The 22,186-nt window shown below is 38.7% G+C and overlaps 1 protein-coding gene across 1 annotated transcript; it reads left to right on the top strand.

Moving 5' to 3' along the window:
- Positions 1–11,726: 11,726 nt before the first annotated feature.
- LOC149024521 (uncharacterized) lies at positions 11,727–12,321 on the top strand. The gene has a single exon (XM_089142960.1). It carries the CDS (start codon positions 11,851–11,853, stop codon positions 12,319–12,321), a length of 471 nt encoding a protein of 156 aa, XP_088999086.1. The 5' UTR covers positions 11,727–11,850.
- Positions 12,322–22,186: the final 9,865 nt, after the last annotated feature.

The following is a 22,186-nucleotide window of genomic DNA, read 5'->3' as shown; positions in this document are numbered from 1 at the left end:
ATTTACCCCACGCAATGAGGTTTAGTTGTTTGCTTTTGTAAGGTTGTCCATTCCAGAATCTTTGGCAAATTGCATCAATTTTTTTGCATGTTATCTTTGGGAATCTTAGACATTGCATCTGGTATAATGTCGTCATTGATTGAATTGATGCCTACATTAACAAGACCCTTCCCGCAAATGGCAAATTAGTCGCCTTCCACATTGTCATCTTTTTCGACATTCGGTCCACCACCACTTGCAAAGTTCTAGCTTTCGCCTTCCTTGGCATCAGATTTGACCCTAGGTACATTGTATCACCTTTAATTTTAGATACCCTCAGAATCAAGAGTATCATCTTCCTTTCTTTTTTGGGGACATTCTTGCTGAAAAACACCACACTTTTCTCGAGATTTATCTCTTGTCTTGTTAGATCCGATAATAATTCTAAAACTGCTTTGAGGGTCAAGACTTCTTTTGTATCCGCTATGCAAAATAAGAAAGTGTCATCTGCAAAAAACAAATGAGATATTTCTGGTGCACCCCTCCCAACTTTAATTCCACTTAGCAAATTTAGGGTTTTGTACTCATCAAGGAGACGTGAAATACTTCCATAATGAGTAAGAAAAGATAGGGACTAAGAGGACATTCTTGTCTTAACCCTCGAAACCCCTTAAGAATTAGGAGATCCTTTAATTTTGACCGAGAAGGTGGGTGATGATATTAGCTCACAGATTAGGCTACACCATCTATCATCAAACCCTAAGAACTAGAAAAGTTTGATAATGATGTCTCTATCAGCTTTGTCATAGGCCTTAGACATATTGAGCTTCAAAGCAATGAAATCTTTCTTATTTCATGTTTTGTGCATGTAATGAAAAGATTTCATGGGCCACCATAATATTATTAGTGATCTACCTTTAGGCCACAAAGGCCCCTTGACACGGGGAGATTATGCTGGGTAAAAACTCTTTTAGTCTTTTGGCTAACAGCTTAGCAATAATCTTGTAAGACACATTACAAAGACTTATGGGTCTAAACTCAGATATAGCAGTTGCATTGTCCTTTTTTGGGATAAAACACAAGAGGGTATGGTTAATCCCTTGAGGAAGGACTCCATTAGCGAAGAAATTGTATACAAATTTGAAAACATCATCACTAATAAGATCCCACGATTTTTTGTAAAAGAACCCATTGAACCTGTCACACCCTGCCCGCTAGCCTCAGTTACCCGCCCGACAACCCGTGGGTGCGATCCGTCACAGGATCCATGGTTTTAGTCTATCAATAATAATAAATACAAATACATGTAATCAAGAGCAAGAATAGAGCAATAATTAATAAAAGGTTACAGGAGTCCAAATACTCCAATAAATATCCAAGAAATAGCCAAAGGAAAGAATCAAGAATCAAATGTAATATCGAGTTCAGTGGAAGCAAAATAAATAAACTAAATAATCTTCTTTTTGGTTTTCTTTTCTAAATCTAAAAACTAGTTTTCTAAATTAACAAGTAAAGATGTCCTCCAATCTTTCTCCACACGATCATCAAAATCCTGGGAAATCTGCCTCCGTCGACCATCAATGGGTGCTAAAAGTGCACACAAGCATCTTCAGGAGGCTCCATGCTCTGCAAGTCCATATACCACTGTCTGTCTCACATCAGCTTCATATGAGAAGGCTCTTTCATATGAATGATCTCCAACTTCCGACGTTGAGCCACCATCTGTACAACTCATATAATATATACAATGAAAGGAGTGAGTTCTAACGAACTCAGTAAGGAACAAACAATTCTCATATATATGTCAATACAATCCACGAATGCATATATGAAATGATATGAATGGTATGCAGAAATATGAATGCTACTAAGATCTAACTATGTAAGTCTCTAATAGCTGACATGCTTTAAGATATACACCAGCCCTCCTCTGGGTAGGTCTAGTCACTCTGATCCGGCAAGGACTGGTTACCTCTATAGGGATCCTGGGCAAAAAGGGAAAGTCCACACTGGCTCACAAACCATGGCTGGGGTTAAGTCAACACTCTCTCACCACGACCATTGGTAATGAGTACTGGCGCATGTCGGGGTTTCTAATCCAATGCAAGGTCATCCGGTAACATACTATATGAAGTCCAGATACTTTCCCTAAGGCACCAACCAACTCAGTTCAGTATCCTTCGCAACCTAGGAGTGAGAACCCTCACGGACTAGCTACCGCTGTTGGACTCCACTCCTTAACCCTATGGTCATCCATATATTGTTAGGGCGGATGCTCTCATGACTTCTCACGACACCCGGTCCGCTCCTTGGACATCCATGAGCCTAACCCTAACATATGCAACCCTACCATTACATGACCAACAGTGAACCATTGAGTCTCTGCACGGGCTGATTACTGCTGTAGGATGAAACAGAGTCATGTCACCATTGTCATGGGTCACCCGGCTTCAATTCCCCTGCCGAAAGGGTAATAGCATGTGGGGTACCTAGCCATGCAATTCTAGACTCTCCTAGTATGTCATACAGTAATCATGATAGTACTAGAGGCATCAGTGAGCATGTGTCCCATACCACAACTCTCTGATATCTCCAGCCAAGATATCACAATGGAATACCCCTTCCATCACAACTACACTACTTCACTCTTTATCATACCATGAACAGTTGTGCAATATCATAAAAGATGAAGTACATCAAGGAACACCACAAACAACAAGTATACAATAAGATTCACATGTATACAAAGAATAGTAACATGTCAAAGAATAGTAAATAGAACAGCTGAATCATCATGTATATGTAATTGCATATAAATAAGAATGCATGTCCTTACCTATAATTTAGTAGAAGTCCTTTAACTTGCAATCCAAAAACTATTATAAGACTTTTATTTGAAACAGAGAACACCTAGGCATAGGGTTACAAGAATGTATAAGAGTCAAGAGTCAAAACAAATCAAAAATCAAATCTACACAGTTACTGGAAACCAGCCGGTTGCTTGTGGCGGTTGCTTAAGTTAAACGACCTTCACAAGCGACTGCCCCTGCTTCAGACAGTTTCCAACTCCGAAAATCAGACTTTTTATCATCCGATTTCAATCCGTTTTGGGATGATCTTAGTCCAAATTTCAAGCTTAATAGGTCTAGAACAAAGGGGTAACAAGAAACCCTAAAATGAACAAAGATCAACCACCCAAATCATTTTCCCTTGATGAGATCCATCCATTAAACAAATGTGGGGATTCGTTTCTGGACAGGATTTCATCAAGAACATTGAAAAGGGAGATACAACGAATCAATTGGGTAACCACTAACAAAATGGGGATGGGTTCATATCAATTAGAGGTTAAAAATAAGAGAATCGCATATGGAGATTCATTACCTTAATCAGAATCACCAAGAATAGAAGGGAAGAGATTCCATATCATTAACAGCACTTCGCCCACCTTCTAGCATGTTTCCACTGCCACCTAATCGCCCAAAATAGCAATCCCGAACATAAAAATGCGTTAATAGGGTGAGGGATGCTATTTATAACGAATAGGGGGCAAAATAGGGCTTTTTGCTGCAAGCAGAACCGGTCGGTCGCTTAAGGTGGTCGCTTGGTTTAATCAACCGCCACTAGCAACCGCCCCCATGTATAATTGCTATACAAGGGTGCTTTGCTCAGGGGTTTGAAACCCAAATACAACCTAGCCCTAAACAACACATAGGGGAGGTCTTATCTTCATTCCGGACATCTCCAAACACCACATGCCTTCTATCGGAGGTCCAACTTCCCAGTGAAGGCGATTCTTCAACAAGAGAATCCAGATCCATGGGTTCTGGATATGGATCATGGACTTCTATTTGGACACTCCACAAAATTAATCTGACTAGACCTTCGGGTTCTCGGAACTGCAATACGGATTCCGGGTTAGAAAAACGAGGGTTGTTACAGAACCCATTGAATCTTGGTGCTTTATGAGGTCCCAAAGAGAACACCGCCTCCTTAATTTCAGACAAAATTGGTATCTCAGCTAGAGATCTTCCATCCAAATAAATTGGCGGGAAAACGCATTCTATAAAGTCCGGATCTAGAGTCCTCGAAGATTGGTAAAGCTTTTGCATGAAATTTGCAAAAACATCAGCTATCTCATCAAGTTTACAAAAAGATTTACCCCCTTCCTTAACGATAGAAATTCCCCTCTTATGGAGGTTAATTTTACTGGTTAAATGGTAAAATCTCATATTTCTATCCCCATACTTAATATACATACCTCAGGGTTTCTGAAACTAAAACATTTCTTCCGCCTTAAGAGCCCACACCATCCTTTGTTTCTTTTCCTAAATAAGGTCTCAGTCCGGGTTCCCACTTTGTTCTAGGATGTCAATTTCAAGTGCCGTATTCTGAAAAATGTTATCCTCCATACCAAACACCGAGGTGTTCCATTTTTAAAAAAATCTAGACAAAATTGCCAATTTCTCACTGAAGGGAATATTCAAAATCTTATCCCATGCATATTGAAGAAAAGATGGAAACAAAGGGTGTGAGAACCAAGCATTTTAAAAGTGGAATAACTTTCGGTTGTAAGTAGTCACCCCCAGGGGTTTAAGAATTAGAGGGTTATGGTCGGACCTAATAATAGGTAATTTTTCAACTTGCTGATTCAAGAATAAGCTTAACCATCCCGGAGAGGAAAAAACCCTATCAACCTTCTCCTTAATCAGATTAGGGGTTTTTTACTTATTCATCTAAGTAAACGAGCATCTAGGTGCCGTGATTTCTACCAAATTTTAGTCATTAATGATTTCTTTCAAACCTTGCACAACACCTGATGCTCGAAACACTCCCCCAATTTTGTCATTGGCATCCAAAAGCTCATTAAAATCACCTAAAATAGCATATCGTTCTAAAACCCTCTGCAAATTAGTGCCAAAGTGGACCAAAACCCTTTTCTTTCAAAATAACTAGGAGGAGCGTAGATGAAACATACAACGTAACTCCTACCCTCTCCCCAGCATCGGACAAAGAACATTGATTGATTAGAAAGAAAAACTTCTGCTTTGCAATTAATAGAATTGAGAACTAACAGCCCCCCCCTTCATACCATTCGAGTCATTGCTCCCTTCATGGCCAGTCAATAAGTACTAATGAACAGACTTCTTTTTTTTCCTACAAGGCTTAAATGGTTCCGGCATTTAGTTCACACAAGAAAACTAGACCGGGTTTGTGCTTCTTCAATGTTTTTTTTTAAGCAATGTTGAGTAAACGATCCATTCATTCCCCTCACATTCCACGTCATAAACTTCATTATGACAAAAAATAATGACAACAAACTGGATATCGAATTCCAGGAATCACAAAAGAATTTCCACCTCCTATTTCCCGAAGAATGCACACGATAAAAAGTAAACAAGCAAAGGATTTCCAAAAACAAGAAAAATCAGAAAGGGATTACAAAGACCGATAAACACTGACGTTTCCAACTAAGCACTATCATATAGAACAAATTATATGAAACCGAATAAAGGACAGACAGATAAACACAAGATTAAGTAAATAACCTATTTCTAGATTTAGGATTAAGTTTCTTCCTCTAGCTATTAAGGACATCAAGAATTGAAATAAACAACATAATGCACAAATCGAAAAACTCAGAGTACTTGTGATATGGAGTTTTCCTTTTTTTTTGAGGTAAGTATAGAAATTTTTTTTAGAACAGAAAATATAGAATTTCCCTTTAAGTAGAAATGTAATGATCAAACAATATTCTATCCAATATTCTCTTATAAAAAAAAATAATATACATATATATATTAAATTCAATTCAATCCCACTTTTATAATTAAATTTAGAATTAACTTTTTTATTTTTTTGGGGGTATTGTTGGGTTTAGTGATGAAAATCACTTTATCTTTGTTTGAATTCAAATTTTGAATTTGGTGGGTCCCACTTAGTGTTTAACATGGGTAGGTGTTTGGTATCATTAAGAGGGCCTTGGGAGAGGTAAATGGAGAGAGAAAAAGTGAGTTTCTAGTGACTTCTAAAGAGGGTTTTGTCCAAAAACGGGATTGAGTCTTTAGAGTCTTCTTCTTCTTGTGGTTTTGCAAGAAAATGGTTTCTTTTCTCTTGTGTTCTTCTCCATTGCAACTCCATTGAAGCTTGAGCTTGGATTGAAGGGTTTTCTTCAAGAGCTTAAGGTGGAAGGGTATTCTAAGGAGCTTTGAGAGGTTATGTGACCGGTTGAGGTAACATTGTATCACACTCAAATCTTGTACTATTTTGAAGATTAAAATAGCGAAATCCCTTCCTGTGGATGTAGCTAATCTCGAATATTTCGGATTAGTGAACCACGTAAAATTCTTGTGTGTTGTTTGCATTTCCTTTTCATTCTTGTGGTGGTTTGTTATTTATTTGCTGTGTGATTGTCTTTCAATTTATATTGCACAAGATCCTTGGTTTATTTTGTTCATTTGGGTGATTTGTTTAATCATCCGGTTATGTGGATAAGGTCTTGTCTTCTACAATTGGTATCAGAGCATAGGTTTTATGCATTTATTTTGAAGACAATGAGTGCTCATACATTTAGGGTGGAGCCATTTGATGGAAAGCAAATTTTGAATTATGGAAATGAAGATGAAAGATTTGTTGATTCAAAATGGTTGTCACAAAGCATTGTTGGGAAAAGATAAGAAATCGGAGGGAATGAAAGATGATGATTGGGAAGAGATGAATCTCAAAGCCATGTCTACTATTCGGTTGAGCTTATCCAATGAAGTTTTATTTAATATTGCACATGAAAAATCGGCGGCGGATTTGTGGTCAAAGTTGGAAGCATCTACCAAACAAAGTCTCTCACAAATAGAATTTTCTTGAAGAGAAAATCATTTTCTTTAAGAATGAAGGATGGTTCAAATATTTCTAATCATTTGAATGAGTTCAACAATATACTTTGTCAATTGGAAAGTGTTGAAGAAAAGATGAAGGATGAAGACAAGGCGGTGATTTTACTTTGCACTCTCCGGAATCTTATGATCATTTAGTAACGACCTTATGTTGTAGTAGGGGGATTTTCTTGACTTTGATTCGGTTTGTAGTACATTACTTGCCGATGAACTCGGAAAGGCTTCGTTGGGAAGTTCTATGGAGGTGGGTTCGGGCTAATATGACAAGGGGTAGAGCAAAGACGCCATGATTCTTCAAAGGGTTCTTCAAGAAGCAAGTCAAGACATCATTCTAAATCCAAAGGGCATGATGGCAAGTATAATTGTCGGTTTTGTGGAGAGAGTGGACATCTTAAAAAGAATTGTTTCAAAAGAAAGAAAAATGGTTTTAATTCGGGAAATGAAAAAGGTAAAGAGATTGTTGGTGAACATTCTAAGAAGGCAAATCAAGTTGTGGTTACCACATCTAGTGTTATCGAAGATGAAGTGTTGATAGTGGGTTGCAATTCGAAATTTCACCAAAATTGGGTTCTTGACACCGGTGTTACACATCATATGTGCCCACACAAATCTTGGTTTAGCACATATGAGCCATGTGAAGGAGGATTGGTGAAAATGGGGAATAACTCATCTAGTAGAACACTTGGCATTGGATCGGTACACTTGAAGATGTTTGATAGTATTGTTCGCACACATGAAAATGTTAGACATGTTCCGGATATGACAAAAGGTTTGATTTCTTTATCTACTTTGGAGAAGGAATGTTGTAAATTTTCCGGAGGAGATGGAGTACTCAAAGTTTCAAGAGGTACTCTTGTTATCATGAAGGGAATCCGGGTTGGTCTCTTGTACAAGTTGTTGGGTAGTTCCATTGTTGATGATATTGCAAATGTGGCGGTTGACAAAGGAGATGCTTCTCTTAGGTTGTGGCATCGAAGACTTGGGCACATGAGTGAAAAAGGTATGAAAGTTTTGATGGAAAAGAAACTTATCCTAAATCTGAATTTTTTAGAGAAGGAATTTTGTGAGCATTGTGTCTATGGGAAGCATCATAGAAGGGCTTTTAAAGCGGATATGCACACAAGTAAAGGGATTGTTGATTATATTCACTCGGATGTTTGGGGTCCATCACCGGATATGTCTTATGGTGGTGCTCAATACTTTGTTACTTTCATTGATGATTTTTCAAGGAAAGTATGGGTGACAATTCACTTATCAAAGAGTGATGTGTTAATGGCATTCAAGAACTTCAAGGTTGAGGTGGAGAAAACAACCGGTAGGAGCATCAAAGTTTTGAGGACGGATAACGGAATGGAATATGCAAAGAATGAATTTGGTAATTTTTGCAAGGAAGTTGGAATTGTATGGCATCATACGGTTGTGCATACTCCACAACAAAATGGAGTGGCGGAACGCATGAATAGAACATTGATGGAGAGGGTTCAGGCTATGCTTAGCAATGCAAACTTGGAGAAAGAATTGTGGGCCGAAGCGGTGTTGACGGCATGCTATCTTGTGAATAGGTCTCCTTCAATGACTTTGGGTGGAAAGACTCCAAATGAGGTATGGCATGGAACTCCTTGTGATTATTCGGATTTGAAAATTTTTGGATGTGATGCATATGCTTTGATTCCAAGTTGTCAAAGGAGCAAACTTGATCTAAAATCCAAGAAGTGCATTTTTGTAGGATATGCTAAGAATGTGAAAGGGTATCGGTTATGGGATCCAAGTACCCATAAGATCATCATAAGTCGTGAAGGACATTTTGATGAATCCTCTATGTTGATTAAGGGGGTGGAGAAGAAATGTGATGAAGAAAAATCAATTATTGAGGATACCCATGAATTTCACATGCAACCTATAAGTTCTTCAAATGAGGATGCTCATGATGAAGATGTTATGGATCTTGATAATCAAAATGTAGAAGGAGAAATTCAAGAAGAAACACTAGTTGGCGTTGAAGAATAAATTGTGGTACCTTTGGGAGGAAGGCCAACAAGACAAACTCGTTTGCCGAAAAGGTATAAAGATTGTGTTGATCCAAATACTCTTAGAGCTTTGGTGGCTTTAAATGAAGAACCAAGTACATTTCTTGACGCCATCAATGCGGATGATGCAAAGCATTGGAAGGATGCAGTAAATGAAGAGTTTCAAGCACTTCAAAAGAACAAGACATGGGATTTGGTGGAATTGCCAAAGGGAAGAAAAGCCATTGGTTGTAAATGGGTGTACAAACTCAAGAGAGGGGTGAATGGCAAGGTGGAAAGGTATAGGGCAAAGCTTGTTGCTCAAGGCTTTGCACAAAAAGAAGGTATAGATTTCTTTGAAGTCTTTTCCCCGGTTGTGAAGTTGGTGACTATTAGATTGGTGCTTGGACTTGTTGCTATGCATGACTTGGAGCTTGAACAAATGGATGTAAAAACAGCGTTTTTACATGGTGATCTTCTTGAAGAGGTGTACATGAGGCAACCGGAAGGATTTGTTGAGAAAGGCAAAGGGAAGCTCGTGTGCAAGTTGAGGAAGTCCTTATATGGACTTAAACAAGCTTCAAGACAATGGTACAAAACTTTTGACTCCTTTATTTTAAGTCTTGGTTACAAAAGAAGTGAATATGACCATTGTTTATACATTAAATTCTTTGATGATGGTTCATATGTGATTTTAGTTTTATATGTGGATGACATGCTCTTGGTGTCCAAGGATAGAGCTAAAATTGAAGAGCTCAAAGGATGTTTGAGCAAGAGGTTTGAAATGAAGGATCTTGGTCAAGCCAAACAAATTCTTGGAGTTGAGATTCAAAGAGATAGAATGAATAGGACTTTATCACTTTCACAAAAGTCTTTTGTGAAGAGAATTCTTGAGAAGTTTGGCAAGTGTAAAGAAAAGGCGGTTTCAACTCCATTGGGATCACATTTCAAATTATCTTCCAATGATAGCCCAAATACGGAAGATGAAAAGATCAAGATGTCAAGATACCCTTATGCAAGTTTAGTCGGGAGCTTGATGTTTCTAATGGTGTGCACTAGGTCGGATATTGCTCTTGCGGTTGGTGTGTTGAGTAGGTATATGACAAATCCCGGAAAGAAGCATTGGGAGGCCGCAAAATGGGTGCTTAGATATTTGAGAGGCACAAGTGACTACTCTATCACATTTAGCAAAGGTGGAGAGCAAATTCAAGGCTATGTGGATGCTAGTTATTGTGATGATCGTGATAAGGGGCGATCTACAATGGGGTATGTTTTCAAGTATGGAAATGGTCCAATAAGTTGGATGTTTAAGCTTCAAGCGACGGTGGCATTATCAACTACCGAAGCGGAATACATGGCGGCACCGGCTTGTAAAGAAGCGGTGTGGCTTCAAGGTTTGATGGGTGAGATTGGCATTGAGTCGAAAGGTATGCATTTGTTTTGTGATAATATGAGTGCAATTTACTTGGCCAAGAACCCGGTACATCACAAGAGGACAAAGCATATATTGGTATAATATCATTATATTCGAGAAGTCATTGAAGACGGAAGGATCCAATTGTTAAAAGTTGGAACCAATGAAAATGTGGCGGATATGCTTACCAAGGTTGTCCAAGGAGAGAAGTTGAATTGGTGTCTATCTTCTCTTGGTTTCAAGAAACATGATTCTACAAGTAAGTGATTTCCATCAAGGTAGAGATTGTTGGGTTTAGTGATGAAAATCACTTTATCTTTGTTTGAATTCAAATTTTGAATTTGGTGGGTCCCACTTAGTGTTTAACATGGGTAGGTGTTTGGTATCATTAAGAGGGCATTGGGAGAGGTAAATGGAGAGAGAAAAAGTGAGTTTCTAGTGACTTCTAAAGAGGGTTTTGTCCAAAAACGGGATTGAGTCTTTAGAGTCTTCTTCTTCTTGTGGTTTTGCAAGAAAAGGGTTTCTTTTCTCTTGTGTTCTTCTCCATTGCAACTCCATTGAAGCTTGAGCTTGGATTGAAGGGTTTTCTTCAAGAGCTTAATGTGGAAGGGTATTCTAAGGAGCTTTGAGAGGTTATGTGACCGGTTGAGGTAACATTGTATCACACTCAAATCTTGTACTATTTTGAAGATTAAAATAGTGAAATCCCTTCCCGTGGATGTAGCTAATCTCGAATATTTCGGATTAGTGAACCACGTAAAATTCTTATGTATTGTTTGCATTTCCTTTTCATTCTTGTGGTGGTTTGTTGTTTATTTGCTTTGTGATTGTCTTTCAATTTATATTGCACAAGATCCTTGGTTTATTTTGTTTATTTGGGTGATTTGTTTAATCATCCGGTTCGGTGGATAAGGTCTTGTCTTCTACATGTATGACTTTAGAATTAATCTTTGATCGCCAACTTCCCTTTAAACCAGGATCCTATTTTGATTTTTGACCACAATAAATAGCAAAGGTATTAATAAAATATCACGTTTTGTATCAATAAAAAACCACGTGAGTTCACCAGAGGTGCACTCATTCGCATCCACAGCCCAGTCAAACAAGAACCAACAAATTTACATCCAAATTCATGTGTTCAGATTCCAAGATGAAATATCAGCCATTAAGAATATAAAAATCAGTTTGAGTTTCATGTTTCATTTTCTCTCTCTCTTGAGAGTTTCAAATACGCAGATTGAAGGGCCAAGAAATTATACAGGTGGAGAAATCCTCACCAGAACAAACCAAGAGTTTCAGGCGAAGAAAGAGGCGGAAACGGGCGCTTTCGGGGGTGTATAAGAAGGGTTGGATTGGATCAAAGGTGTGTTTATTTCTGTTCTTCTTGGTGGAAGGATCAAAAGTGTCTCCTGGTACAGCGGGTGGGGGACCCTAGTGCCTCGAGAAGCACTAACAATGGGGTCTCCTTTCGTTGGATCTCTTTCTTGACATTCACTCTTCCTTCCCAAATCCCTTTCCACCGGAATAACTTCGCCGGAAATTTCACTACTCTTAGAAAATCATGGCTCGAGAGGTTGTGGTCCGGCAACAATGCCTAATGACGACGTACTCGGCGAAACAGAAGACACAGTTAGCAGAATTCGCCGGAGGCACAACCGCAGAATGTGCGGCTATATGCTGTTGCATCCCTTGTGGGTTAGTCAGCATTCTGGTTCTCACCATGTATAAGTTGCCAGCAGGGATTTGCAGGAAAACCCTACTGAAGATGAAGAAGAAGGAGAAGAAATGCTTGCCCACCAACGAGCTTTTGACAGAGAGGAACAACAAGGCCACCTGCGAACACCTTCGAACAGAACAGCGGCCGCACAGCCTGCACCCAGTTTCCGTGGATTTTTGGCCGTTGGATATTAATTCCGAAAAGAACCAGGACGATCCGACCGCTAAAAGGGTTTTAGAGTTGGAGAATGAAATGTGGGCCCGGTTTTATAGTACCGGATTCTGGAGAAGTCCTTCCCAGACCCAGAGAGATTAGTCGTACCCAGAGGACAACCCCCCCCCCCCCCACCCCCACCCCACCCCACCCCACCCTGCTTAGCTAGCGATTTATTGTTATCCGTCAGAAAACAGTACGTATTTCATTCTCTTTGCTATTCTCATCGTCATTTTCCTTCTGTTTTGGTATTTAAACGTGTTGTCCTTGCAAATTTGCAATCTTTCAATGTGTACAAAGCTATCAGGGTTGGTCGTATAATGAAAAGAAGCCTTTGGCTTATAAAATTTGTTATACGTGTAGAATTGGGGAAGCCCATGGCAAGTTGGGATCCTCTCTCTAGCTTGACAGGTAAAGAATTGTACTCATCTAATATTTTTTCATCGCATGTTTGGGAATGAGATCTACTTATGCATCATTCTATTAATACTTTACTTGTCATGTAAAGGATCTAGACTCTTTTTTTTTTTTTGATATAAAAAAGAGAGGATCCAGTAGTGGCGACCTTAGGCCCCCCGCTATACAATGTTTGGACTTTTGAGTTTGACATATGTAAGCATTAGCCTAGTGAGCTACCAGCGCATGCACCGACCCCATCAACATATTCCCACTGGAAGCCTAGTATAGTTCATAAAAGTCGGTAGCGATCCTATATATACCCAGGTCAAAGAATATACAACTACTTAATGTGAGAAACAAAAGAGTAGAGAGAATTAGAATCTGAAATGTAATAACTTTCAAACTGCACGTAAATGAGATTGGAACCATTAGACCACCAACCCTAGTTGTAGGATTTGAACTCATCAGTTGCTCATTGGTTTGCAGAAATTTATGTTGTTGCGTGTAGGCAAAAGTTCAAGAGCTTATGGTTACTACCACGGAATACCCTATTCTACCTATCAAGACCACCCCACCCCACCCATAATGGGAAAAAAAATAAGAGACAGAAGAGAAAAACTTCTCTTTGAAGGAGTTGGCATATTTCCTCAATTTCATTGTACGGAAGGTTGGATTAGTTGCAAAATCTCATATTTTTGGATAATGAGGGGCACAATACTCTGAGAGTCTAAGCCCAGTTTTTATGTTGACATAGTTTATTGTGGGAGCCACTGTAACTTATACCCCCATTCTTCTCTTTTGCCATCAAATAATTAGACATGTAAATGGATTGGATTTGGCTTGAATATACTAGCTAGTGTCTGAATTCGAATGCGACAAAATTTTAGAGAAAGCATCTAAATTCGAATCCGGAATTTTATCAGATATCCGATAATAATCCGATCCGATAAACTATCCGATTATTGATTGGTACTTGTCATTTACTTTGTATTTTTTATTTTCAATTTCCAATTTTCGATTATCGATTATCGGTTTCTGAATCCGATTATAAGCCCATTTTTTAGAGAAAAATGTTTAACACTTTATTCTAACCGGATAATTTTTTAATTCCAATTATTTGATTACCAATTATCGGTTTTTGAATACAATTATCATCAATTTTCAGAGGAAAAAATGTTGAATACTTTATTCTATCCAGATAAATTTTTATCCGAATATTATTTGATCCGATAAGTAATCATCCAAATCCGAATCCGGTAAGAAAAATTCCTGATACGGACACCCTTAAACGAATATAAATGTGAATTCGGAGGTGGATTTCGGCTATCTGTTTACAGGTCTACAAATAATAAAAACCATCCCCTTTGGATCTGTGGGCCCCTAGTCAGTATGATTGGCATAAACCCCACCCCCCAAACAACAAAATGAAAATGATTAGATGGTTGCTCCCTAAATAGTAGGTTTTTTTTTCCTGCTCCCTTGAATTATAGGTCTCCCAATTGGTTTTTCTATCTGTTATCTCAATATTTTGATAACTATCTTGTTATATTAGCTGCAAGTATCTCTGTCAGCGGTGCATGTTTTCTACTCTGCAGGATAGATCTTGCTTCACAAGAGAAATTGATTGACCTTGCTTTACCGGATATCACTATAACAGAGATTAATTCATTGCAAATCGTTCAAATTGACAGTGTGAAACCTTTCGAATCTTAGGGTAAGTTGCAATCACTCTTCTATCAATACACTTTTAAAAACAGGTGAGGTTTTGAAATTAGGTTGCTTTTGGGATACAATGAGTTAAAATGATGATGCGTCCAAAAATTGTTCAATCCTTAATGTGTGCCTGCAAAACAAGATTAGAAGTGGGCCGACTCCACGATCGGGAAGCCACCTCCGAAGGTTAAGTCAATATTGGATTTGTGAAATCCCTCACAAACCCTAACCCAAAAATCAATGTTGTAGGTCCGAAGACCCGAAGTCAAGGTAGAAGACAGTTGTGGGCCATTCCAATGGAACCCATTGGATTTGATCTAGAACCAATGGAGGTTGATGATGATGATCCTAGTATGGAAACCCTGTTTGACTTTGAAAGAAGATATAACTTGAATGATGATGGACATGGGAAATGGACTATGAGTAGGTGATGACACCCTTGGAGGTCCTATAGAACCAGGTAATACTCTTTCTTCAGTTAAGGACCCAAGTGGAGCTTGTGGTTTTCGGAGACCAAAGACCGGGGCATTGGTTGGTCGATTGCCTTGGTCACCCCAAGCGACCAAGCTAGTCCTCGAGATAGATTTGGAAATTTTTGGAAAATTAGGTTTCCGGAGTTCTATATATACAAACTTCGATCTAATTTGAACCACTTTGCCTCTAAGCTATTGGAGAACGTGAGAAGAACCTTAGAGCTCTCTCTTCAAGGCCAAGGAAGATCTCCTAGCATCCGTGAGTAATTTCTCCATCGAATCTTCTTCTTCAAGGTTAGTAATCGCTTTTATTCTCTCTAGATCTATTCTTTCTTCTATTTCTACTCATTATGATGATTGTGAAGAAGATATTATGCTACTATAATGACCTACTTCTTCATCTTCATAGTCTTAGAGTGAATCCCCATCCACTCTATTCTTTCCATGAGCAACACATAGTGATTTTGGTGTTAAACCTAGCATGAACTTCATGACCTTATTCTTACTTGAATGATTGGAATTTGCTAGATCTATTCCTAGGTTATTATCTGATCATGATCTATTGTTTTCTTATTCCTAGAGTGGATTCCCATTCACTCTAGTCTATCCCTATTATGCGATTTGTTAGATCTTTATTTCAATGACCTTGTTAGATGCTTAGATCCTATATACTATGCAGAAATCTCTATAATTTTGGAGTGTTGGCACGGGGGGGGTTGTTTTTCGCTTGATCCTATTTGACGCCCCGCGCGGATCTCTAGACAACACTTTCCCTATTTGACCCTTTTTAGGGTTTGTTCCTTATGATCAATACTTGTTTGTTTAGGTTTTCTTTGGTGATTTTGGACTTGCCCTCTGATCTCCTTTCTTCATAGTTTACAAGCGAGTTTAAGGTGAGTACGTTCACTCACAATTGACATTATTACATTCTTTATTATGATAGAACTTGTATGTATATGTTAACTACTGTCTTAGAACCTTTTCTATATTGTTAAACTTTTGTAATAATATGTTTCATTATGTTAACTTGTATACTTGTATGAATGTGATTGATTGGAATGGATTGTGTTATGATATATGGAATTGTATTGTGATGTCATTGCCTAGGTTGTAGTTGTGGAATGGGGAATGCCCTTTTGGTATTTCTGTCTTGGGACATCAGTAGAGGTGGTATGGGACGATTTTCTATATTGCCCCTAGGCGCTTTCCGTAATTACTGGATGACATACCTAGGACATTGTCTAGATAAGGTTGGCTCGGAAACCCCGTCATATCTTGCCCTATCGGTAGGGAATTGAGGCCGAGTGACCCGTGGTAGCAATGGGGATTTTGGGCACTCAAGACCGGTAGTTAGCCCGTGAGAGGACATAATCACATTGTGGGGGTCATTCATTGGTAGAGTCGCACATAATAAACTTGGGCTCATGGGCTCTCAAGACCGGTAGACAACTCGTGAGAGGACATAAGAGCTTCTCGTTTATTATATGTGGATGACCAATACGGTTAAGAGTTTGTAATCTAATTTGGTAGGTGCCATATGATACGATGACTCTAGGGAGAGAGATTCCGGAACGGAGTGCCTAGGCACGGAAGGGAGGACATCATACCGGAACAGATTGTCTAGAGCATGGAAGAGAGGTATCCGACTCTGAGATTGATATGACTTAATAGATGACTTGCATTGGGCTAGGTATAACCCTAACACGCGCCAATACTCATACCAATGGTGGAGTGAGAGAGTGGTGACCTAAACCCCAGCCATGGAATGTTAGAGAAGGATGTCCTGACCCAATTACTACTAAGAACCCAAAAGACGTGCTTAAGAGCCGTGATGTTGAGTGACTGAGACTACCCAGAGGAGTATGGTGTTATATCTTAATGCGTGTCTGTCACTAGAGACTAGCATATATAGAGTTAGAAGCATATTGCATTATTGTCTCATATCATATTGCATCATGATTATTCTGAAATGTTTGTAGTTGTTATTTGTTATTGAACTACTTGTTGAGTTCTTTTGAGCTCACCCTTCGAGGACAATGTTTGTTAGACCTTGTTGTAGGTACCGATGACTTTGAGATCCAGGACTACGAGGCCACAACGAGTGACACGTATTGCATTTAGGGTATTGGCTATTACGAACATAACAATGAAGATTTCTAGTGTGATGATGGTACATACCAGGATTAGTCCCATTCTGGAGCTAGAGCACCCGTATTTGGATACAGAAGTCTTCGAGTTTAGACATACTTTATTTGAGTTTAAGAAGATTTACGATTATATTTAGATTGATTCTTAGACTTCTTTATTTGGTTGTAACACATTAGAGTTTTGATCTACCTTTCCGCTTGACTATAGAGTTTATTTCTGCTATACTCTATGCTTTGATTTTCATATTGTTATCATTTATTCCGCACTTTGATATTTTTTGTGATCTATTTTGAGCTCTTTATTTGATTATTTCCTTAATAATAGTTATACAATGATTTGTTCTTGCTCTTGATTATATTATTGTGCTATGTGGGAGTATGATCGCCTTGAACTGATCTTTGGGGCTGTGGATCACACCTCCGAGTATTGCAGTTAGGGTACCAGCTGGGGGGATTTGACAGGATCCGCACAGAGCTCTGGCTAGTTGCAGAGCTTAATTGAATAACGATAATGGAGCGACACAATTCAAATACCTCTGCTTTGTGTGACCCCTCTTATTCTTGATCCTTGGATTTGTTCATGATCCTTCTTGGTGGCTGTTCGATCGTAGGGCTCCCCCCTTTTTTTTGAGTCAGTTGTAGTTTCCATGTATGGGATAGTCATGCATCCCGAATTTAATGGGATCAAGTCCCTTTCCATAACTGTTGGGTTCCTTAACACACGCTACTTTATTGGTTACAACCTTAGAACCAGTCCCCATCGGGGTCCCTGACATGACCACAGTTGGACCCGGTGAGTTATTATTTTTTCCTTATCACTAGCCCCCCAGGCCAAGCGATCGGGATGGAACAATTGATTGCTTGGTTTGCCTTTTCTCGATCATGAGCCTCTAACACGGTAGGTTGTAGTCCAAACGTCTTCTCGTCTCCTACTCGTTGCATTTATTGCACTCATCTAAGCAATGGTATGCTCATCGATCTGCATCCACTTTTCATAACCCGCGCTTCCAACACCACGTGGCCCTAGGGAGCAGGTGCCATCATGATGGCCTCTTCTCTAATCGTTAGCATTCTGCAACCGTTGATTCCCAATCAATCTCGTTCGTTGAATACCATTATTCGAATTATCCTTCATCCTTGGCCATTGATTGAAATTAATCTCGTTTGTCCAAAATCTTGTCACATCTATTTAAACCTCTTCATCCATTACCTCCAAATTTACTTTGTTATTTCGCAAACTCGTCTACACTTCAAAGTCTCCAACAAGTTTTTGTGATTTCCAATTTCCCAGCTTTGAGTTTCACTTTGTTTAAGATCTAAACAAGTAAGTTTCTTGGCCCTATGTGTTGTTTCTTCTCTTGTTCCTCCATTTATTTTCTTTTTTGGGTTTAGGGTATCTACTTAGCTCATCAGGATTCCAGCCTTCCATTTTTCTTTGAAAAAACCTTAGAATCCCTTTCTTTTTCAATCGGTAGTGGCAAAACTTCTAATGAAGACTCCATTGATTGAATACTCGATGGGGATGATTCTGCTAACCAGCCCAACCCTTCGGCTTCAGTTGAGCTGTCGGGCGAAAGGAATGAGAGGATTACCGATCGTTGGTTATCCTCCATTCGCTCAGCCCCTAGAGAGCAACCAGGGAATGTTGCTAATAGGGGTGCAAGTTTGGCCTTGGTGGCTCTGACCCGCCATAAGCCCACCCAGAGCTCGAATAGGGCTTGGGCTAAAGATTTTGGCCCTAAGGGTGGGTTAGGGCCAAAATATTATGGCCCTAAACTAGGGCGGGCTCGGGATTACTCTCTGGCCTACCTAGCCCTCCCCGGCCCATCCCTGATATTGGCCGTGATCTTTGCCCTGATTCTAGCCTTGATTTTGGCCCTGATTTTGGCCTTGATCTTGGCCCTAATATTGGCCTTGATTCTAGCCCTGATCTTGGCCCTGATATTGGCCTTGATCTAGGCCCTGATTTGAGTTTGCTCCTTCCACCCACATGGAGAGGAATTAATTCTAATCCACATGGGTGGATACTTGACACGTATCAATTTTAAAAACATGATCATGTATTGTAGAAAATTAATAAAAATAAATTATAACCTCATTACCAATATAGTATGCATCCATCTGATTTTGGCCCTGATCTTGACCCTAATTTTGGCTCTAGTCTTAATGTTAATTTGACCTTGATCGTGTACTAGATTTAACTCTAATCTTCATATTAACATTGATATAACTATATGTCTTGATTTTGACATTCAGTCATTTTGATCATATTAGACTATAAGTTCACTTTTTATATTATTTTTAAGGTAGTTTTTATTTTTTGAATTAAGTCATTTTAGTTCCCAAAAAACATTGACTTTTATTTTGTTTGGACTAAGGCGATATAATACATTATATATAATAAAAATTATTATATAGAGATTTGATATCTAACAAATCTACACCCTTTTTCTCATCATGAATATTGACATATTTCTTTTGCCTCCAATGTGATTTTATATTAAGTACAGATAGCTGTGTTTGTAATTAAAACATCATTTTCTTTAACTACGAAAAAAATACCAATACTAAATTATCGTTGATTTACTTGTTAATAAGGATTTGCATATGGATTTTTTTGTTGAATAAGGATATTAAATTATTGAACAGTTGTGAATGAAAATATACTTACCTACGGCTTAAGTCTTGACTTTGAAGATACGCTTTTCATTTTATCAAATCCTTTGTAAATTTTGAGTTTCTGATGTTTCTACTTTTACAAAAAGAGTTTACGTGTGACCTTCTCTACAATTAACTTGACTTTCAAATATGTCTTTAATTACAATTCTTCTCTCTACATGTTCTCTTTCATGAAAGATTTTAACTCTTTGCCACTTGAAAAGAACCATAGAAGAAAACAGAACAAAAAAGAGAGAGGGAGAGAGAAATTTGGGGCAAAGACAGACTGGAGTGAAATTTGGTCATTGTCTTAGAAATTGAGAATCGAGATAAGTCTTTTTCTTTTTCCCTTCGAGCTTACATATAATAACCCTAATTTTCATCGAATAGCAAATTAGAAAACCCTAGAAAATTTGGATTTCACTATTTCTCTAAAATCTAAATGGATACAAATACAAATTGAACACAAGTTTTGGACTATTTGTTGACATATTTACCATTTTATTTCTCTAAAATATATTTGGAATTTAAGAATTTAATGACTTCAATATTTGTTTTCGCTAAAAGGGTCATTTGTATTAAAAAGCGAAAAAGAAAAATAACAAACATACTATCAAAGTGGCATCCCTCAAATCTGCAACATCAGTTGCCCCCAAATACACCCAACTTCACTGGGTCCAACTCACATAATCATAGATAATGAATCAAAATCTGAAACGAGAGCGACCAACAGCCCCTAAATCAAGTTCTCTCCTTATCAATGCTATCCAGGGTATATTAACATCAGTTTGCTCTAACCTTCTTATTTTTCCTTGGGCAACCAGGCTTACGACGAAGAGAGCCACCCTCCACTTGATCAGGAAGAGAGCTTGAAGGAAGAACTACTTCCAAAAGCTGCTGCTCATCTATGCTGGAGTGAACGACCAAAGAAGAGCCTTCCAAACCATCCAAATTTTGTTGGGCCCCACACAATCCCACTTGATGCTTAACTAATAGATCATTATCTACAATCAATTTTTGCTGGGAGTCCACCCTACTTAAAGGAGTTGTAACCAACTTCGAATTCAATTCTTTATTAAAAAAATTTTTGAATTTGAAATGAACTCGTTCCAAGTGAGAGAGAAACACCAAGAGAGGAGAGCTTACCTGAATTTTGCTGGACCAACATATCATTAATTCCATCAGAATTTTGCTGGGCCCCACATGGTCCCACGTGATGCTCAACCAACTGAGCATTATCTCCGTCTAAATTTCGTTGTGTCCCACTTGTTCCAGCATAGCAATCCATGCTACTTGAAGGAGTTGTAACCAACTTCCAATTCAATTCCGAATTTTTCTTGGCCAACAAATCATTATCTCCAACTGAAATTTGCTAGGCCCCACATGGTCCCACTTGATGCTCAACCAACTGATCAATATTTCCATTCAAATTTTCCTGGGCCCTACTTGTTCCAGTAGATTAGTCCATGATACTTGAAGGAGTTGTATCCAAATTCGAATTCAATTCCAAAAATTGTTTGGCCAACTAATCATTATCTCCAACTGAATTTTGTTGGGCCCCACATGGTCCCACTTGATGCTCAACAAACTGATCGTTAACTCCATTCAAATTTTGTTGGGCCCCACTTGTTCCAACAAAGCAGTCAACGCTACTTGAAGGACTTGTAACCAACTTCGAATTTAATTCCTTGTTCAAAATCTTTTGAATTTGAAAAGGATCCGTTCCAAGAGAAAGAGAAAGATCAGGGGAGGAACTCTTACCCAACTCAACTACCACCTCAAAAGGAACCACTCTATTGGATTTGAGTTTTGAATTCAAATTAGAAATTGAATCAACCGAATCTTCATTGGATGAATCTGCCGAATCCTCCAAACCTGCCTCCTCTAAAGATGGGTTGTTGAAGTGAACTAGGAGTTTGCATATGCACACCTACATTAGGAATCCCATCCACAGTAGGAATTTCTGCTGGAACGCTTGAAGGCTGCACCTGCAACTCATCCACCTTAAAAGAGAACTTACAATGAAGACCCAAATGGCCTTCCCAATTACACAAAGAACACCGCTGAATACCATCCTAAAAAATCACCTTCCGAAGAAAACTAAAAACTTGAATAGTCCCTGGTTCAAGACGCTTGATCTGACCTCATTCACACAAACAACATCAACCTCCAATTCGATCAAAACTCTAGCATAGTGACCAACATATCCTTGACGAGTACGTCTATCAAGAGAAATAGGGCGACCCATAGACTTTGCAATCAAAAGAAGCACTTTCTCATGCCAATACTCAAGAGGTAAATCAGGGAAATGAACCCAGACCAACTTACCCGCAAGTTGAGGAGAATGGATATTAAAATCCGGCTGCCATCGCTGAAAATGAATGTATTGCTTACCCACATTCCAGAATCCTCTGCGCCACACCTCAGTCATATTTTCCTCACTATGAAACTAAAAGATGATAAACCCTTTCCCCAAGGAATGCAAGATCACCCCCTTAGACAATTTCCAAGTGCCCCTAGCAATCACTCACAATTCATCCATGGTTGTGATGCGAAAATTTTCTCGTCCAATCAAAG

Source organism: Hakea prostrata, chromosome 2 (genome assembly GCF_041222555.1).
Source record: "Hakea prostrata isolate BN-2017 chromosome 2, UWA_Hpros_2, whole genome shotgun sequence".
NCBI classification, from domain to species: Eukaryota; Viridiplantae; Streptophyta; class Magnoliopsida; order Proteales; family Proteaceae; genus Hakea; species Hakea prostrata.
The sequence above is the reverse complement of the archived record's forward strand: the minus strand, read 5'-3'. Positions and strand labels throughout refer to the sequence as shown.

What these genes read in the sequence shown, in the direction of transcription:
- LOC149024521 (XM_089142960.1), top strand. Translation starts at nt 11,851, where the DNA reads ATGGCTCGAGAGGTTGTGGTCCGGCAACAATGCCTAATGACGACGTAC.